Source organism: Pteropus alecto, unplaced genomic scaffold (assembly GCF_000325575.1).
Source record: "Pteropus alecto unplaced genomic scaffold, ASM32557v1 scaffold16, whole genome shotgun sequence".
NCBI lineage: Eukaryota > Metazoa > Chordata > Mammalia > Chiroptera > Pteropodidae > Pteropus > Pteropus alecto.
Genome location: NW_006438867.1, coordinates 8,373,314 through 8,378,222, shown reverse-complemented (window position 1 = coordinate 8,378,222; position 4,909 = coordinate 8,373,314). Strand labels below are relative to the sequence as shown.

The 4,909-nt window shown below is 46.0% G+C and overlaps 1 protein-coding gene across 1 annotated transcript; it reads right to left on the bottom strand.

Moving 5' to 3' along the window:
* Positions 1-2,667: 2,667 nt before the first annotated feature.
* On the bottom strand, positions 2,668-4,886 carry ZAR1L (zygote arrest 1 like). The gene is made up of 2 exons (XM_015592404.2): positions 3,643-4,886; positions 2,668-3,123 (listed from the first exon to the last, which is right to left on the bottom strand). The coding sequence occupies exons 1-2, from the start codon at positions 4,375-4,377 to the stop codon at positions 2,980-2,982; spliced, it is 879 nt and encodes a 292-aa protein (XP_015447890.2). The 5' UTR covers positions 4,378-4,886; the 3' UTR covers positions 2,668-2,979.
* Positions 4,887-4,909: the final 23 nt, after the last annotated feature.

Sequence of the window (4,909 nt, the reverse complement as noted above, 5' to 3'; positions counted from 1 at the left end):
AGACCAAATGAAATGTGCCATCCTCAGACCTGCACTATAGGGAATATTAAAATGTGTTCTTCAGGTCAAAGGGGGTCCCCGCAACAAAAAGGACCTGAGAGCAGTGGAGAGGATAAATGCAGCTAAAGCTAGATGAATAATGTGTCCTGTGAAGTTTAAAAATTAAAATATCCAATGGCAGCACCATGTAAGTCAGGACTAAGTGATAAGGAGTTAGCGTGTCCTACGGTCACTGTCAATGAGGTAAGATTAACAATTTACGTAGACTGTGATAAATCGGAGAATTACGTCATAATGTCCAGGGCAACCACCAGAAGAACAGTAAAGAATGAACACCAAGATCATGGGGGAGGAAGAGAAATTCTTTTTAAAATCAACTCAAGTGAACACAAGAAAGAAAAAGGAGTATTAATACATTTAAATCCAATTTAATAATTATATTAAACAGACTGAGAATATCAGACTAGAAAATGTAAAGATAAATCATTTGCAAGTTATTAGACTATTTTTCAATCTAGAAATGCTTAGTTAAAAAAAATATTTTTAATTAAATGAAGAATTTTTTTTTAAAAAAGAACCTCTTGATTATGAAAATCAACTATGTCACACTTTTCTGAAAAGCTGAGAGAACTTTCCTGCCAGATATTTTGGAAACAAGCTAGCACTCAATCCAGAATGACCAGGTACACCTAATTCTGCGATTTCCAGGGCACTGGAGACGCAGTGAGATCCGATCACAACTGACAGTAACTGTTTAACCTTGACCAAATTGTTGTCTCACTGAACTTTTCTGCTCTGTAACGTGGGAATTACACCAACCTCAAAAGTTAGATTATAGAAGATAGTGCACATAAAGCCCTTAGCCCAAAGCGTGGCATATAGTAAAAGTTTAATAAAGGTTACCTATTAAATTATTACATCCGAACTATACAGAGTGTTTGAAGAAAAACACACACCCCTACATAAACCCACCACATAAGGCAACTTGAATAAATTTTTCTCCCATCTCCAAGAAAAACCAGAATTTGTGTTTTTCCTAAAATATTATAAAAATGAAAACACAGAAAATCTAAACCTCCTACATAGACATCCAAGTCTGTCAAACCCTAATGTTATGCCACAGAAGCTTCACGTTGAGAATGGAGGCCTTAGAGACACAATGGAAGTGTTCCACAGGCTTACCTGACACTGGATGTCTTCCACTCGGTAAGGGTTAAAACTCTTTTGGCATTTGCAACAGAGCTGTTTGAAGTAAACCTAAAGAGAAACTTGTCTTTTTTTATTCAAGTTTACATGTACCCTAGGCTCCCAGTTCCTAAGTAGCCCATTCCCTCGCCTGTCACTTGCTTTTGCCCAACCTCTACCCTGAGGTCTTAAGCTCCTCCGGTGCTATCGTTACTTTTTCTTACTCTTTGAACTGCGTTTTCCTTACCTGTAAGATCACGGTCCTACTCCTGACCCTCTAGTTCTGACAACTACCCAACAATGCACATGAAGTCTTCAATGGGAAGCAGTTGTCATTTCACTCTGGTGCGGGCCAAACCACTGATTTTCTCCTTTTTTTCCCAGTCTTTTAGCCCCTGCTTTAATTTTTCCCCAGTATTTCCCACCTTGATCTTCAAATTACCCACAATTACCCACCCATCCACGTGAATGCTAGGCTTTGAGCATTGCCCTGTGCACACATCCTCCCCGACTTACTACTGAGCTCCTCTGATTTAGCCTTTTAAGTCCTACTTGGACATCGAGATGCCCTGACCGCCCCTGCCTCCACCTCCCATCCTCACCTCAACCCGACAGGGTTAATCATCCCCCTCCTGTGTTATTTCCAAACCATGTCCATACTATGGTTGCCATTCATTGCACTTGTCACCAAATCGCATCCTGTCTGCATCACCCCTATCAGAATAAATTTCTTAAGGATGAATTCTATGTTTTGTTCTTTGTACCCTAGTGTCTTGAAGTGTTTGAATTAGACACGTTTTTTTTTTTTTCCTAGCAAGAGAAAGTAATTCTAGCTTAGTTTAAAAACACATTTGCCTCCAGCGTCCAGTAATGGCTAATGTGAAAGTCATGTTTTTATTCGTTCTTAGCATGCCTCTCCCTGTACCATCCTTTGGCTGGAAACCCAGTATAGCACAGGTGACTCAAATGCAGGTGCTTGTAGAAGTTAATGAAACAGACCAGGTGTAAACTGTTACACACTCAGAAGAAAGCGTACACACCCAGTGAAGAGAGGGAGAAGCTGCTCGGCCCTGGCCGACTGGTCTCACACTGAAACTCGAGTCTATGGTGTCCAGAGTCTACTCAGGAAAACATGGAAACACAGACTGGGAAGTCTTGCCCAATCTCAATACGTTCACAACTAATTCAAATTAAGGTGCATGGGGTGGGGGCTGCTTAGCCTAAAAGAATCCGACAGGCTAACCTTTACAATAATTTCTCTTTTGCACGGCACAGGGAATACAGTTAGCATTAATATGATGGCTAAGTGGAGGGCCAGGGGAGGGAGGGAGCAATTGGGGAAACCGTTTTATCAACAATATAGACATCTATGGCTAAGTGGAGGGCCAGGGGAGGGAGGGAACAATATAGACATCTTACCGATGTACTGTATACTTGCAACTAATTTAAATAAATTTATCTGAAAAATCTCTTTTGCCCCACCTTGTGGACACACAGTGGAAATTTCCTAGCCCTGAGGCCCAAACCCATTCAAATATACCAAGATGATTATAGAAAGTCCCAGTGTACACACACAACAGAAGTTCATCTAAATAAACTGATATTTTGTCCAACAGCACCTTCAAACCCAAGAGAACACCAGGCCACGGTTCGGCAGCCTCAGGAGCGCACATGGACCGTCCAGTTTAACCCACACCTTTGATGAGCACCTATGATGTGCCTGGCACTGAGGCTGCCAAGGTGAGTAAGACAGCACTAAGCCACACTCCATTAGGAAACACTTTCTTCCTCCACTCAGCGTCTGTGCTGCCCCATCCTCTTCCATATCCCGCTCACTTTGCTCACCTTGTTAGTTCCAGAAATGCACCACACGTAAGCACTCTCCCATCGGGTCTTACAATCTTTACAGTGAAAATAGCCATATTTTGGTTCCAAAAACTGCAAATAAAGAAGAAGAGCCTTACATTATCTTGGGTGGAGGAAGCTAGATCCTTCTTTGTTTTTGGTTTTCTATGTGAAATATAAAAAGCCCCTTTAACCTCATTCATAGCTGTTCCCAAGGTTACTACAATAATTTAGCCTCTCATCTCTCAAGGATTACTGAGATTCTTCTCGCTACCGTCTCTTATGCTTTTCCAACTCATTTTCCACAATGCTACCAGCCGTCTGCCCCAAAGTGAAAATCGGATCACACATTTCACAGATTTGAAACTCTTCTTTGTCACCTCATTAACAATAGCAGTGGTTGCCAGACTTTTGGTTCCCATGTGTTTACAGCTGGCACCTTATTTTACTAAGTGACAAAACATGCAGACCATGTACACATCCATTTTCAGAACTTCCTCTCCTTCATCGGAGGAAGAGAGGGAAGGCTTTGCTCTCATTACCCCAGGAATGGACAAGAGGGGAGCGAGGCTGGGACTCGAAGAGGACAGGAACAAGGGAGAGGAAGTGCACCTGGAAGCGGGGTTTCCTGAGCTGGTCGGAGGCGTCTCCCGGGGCCTGCTGGCTCTTCCTTTCCCCAGGACTCTGGGCATCTTCCTCCCCTGACTTCTCCTGCGCCTCTGGCGTTGGTGGCGGCAGCGGCGGCTGCGGCGGCTGCTGCTGCAGCTGCTGGCTGGTCTCCACGGGACCTGAAAGCGCCTTGGTCCCCTCGTCCTCCCAGTCCTTCCGCGGCCGGGACAAGCCCCGGCAGCCCGTCACTGCAGAATAGACGCCCCAGGCTGGCAGGGCGGCCCTGGGGCCCGTGTTGCCCCAAGGGGAGCGACTGCACAGGGTGCGGGGCCCCAGCGAGCACTGCACGGACCTGTCCACCCGCGGGCTCACCTGCACGCCCACCTCCTTGGTGTTAGCTTTGCACAGGCGCAGGCGCAGGTTGGGGTTCATCCGGGCCAGGATGGCCTTAAGCTGCGCCCCCTTGTAAGGGTCCGTGCAGTAGCCCGGGGCGGGCGTGGGCACCAGCAGCCCCGGCCTGGCCAGGAAAGTGGGGGCGCCAGTGTTCTGCCTCCAGTCCGGCTGTTTGTGCTCAGAGAGTCCGGGCTGGCCCCAAGGCAGGGTGTTCCCATACTGTGTTCCCTGGTACAGGCCATAGGGAACACGAACAAAGCGCTCCATCCGCTCGTCCAGCGCCCAGGCGCAGCGCAATATCTTGGTACAGTTTGTGTGTGTCCTTGTCCCGCCTGCCACCTTCATCCACTCCTTTCTCCTGGCCAGTTTGGTTCATGATAGGGAGCTTCTCCATTTATTTCAGATTCTGAAGGGAGCAGCTGCCCATTATCCTAATTGATGGGGGGAGGAGAGCTACCTGCCTGCAGAGGTCTAATTGCCACCTGATTCCAATTGCTGCGCACTGTCTCTTTAATTCGCTGCTCCTGAATCTTTTTTCCAAGCTGTTTTTCATTTCTGACTTATTTGCACATGCTTTAATTAGTAATCCATTTATTCTCCTAGTAACACACTATTTTAGAGATCCTGTTTTAAAGCGTATTGCAAAATGAATACAAGGAGTAAATTACTTGAGCAGCCTTATACGAGAAGAGTATAAGGAAGAAAGCACATATGGTAGAGCTCATGCATGTTGAGACCACAGGAGCGAGGAGCATGAAGTCACGGGGGTGCGGGAGGCGGTACACAGTGAGAGAAAATGTATTTCAGAGGATTGTATGACACGACTAACGTTCTCCATCCACTACTAGTGAGCACCCCCCCCCCAAAAAAAGGGGAG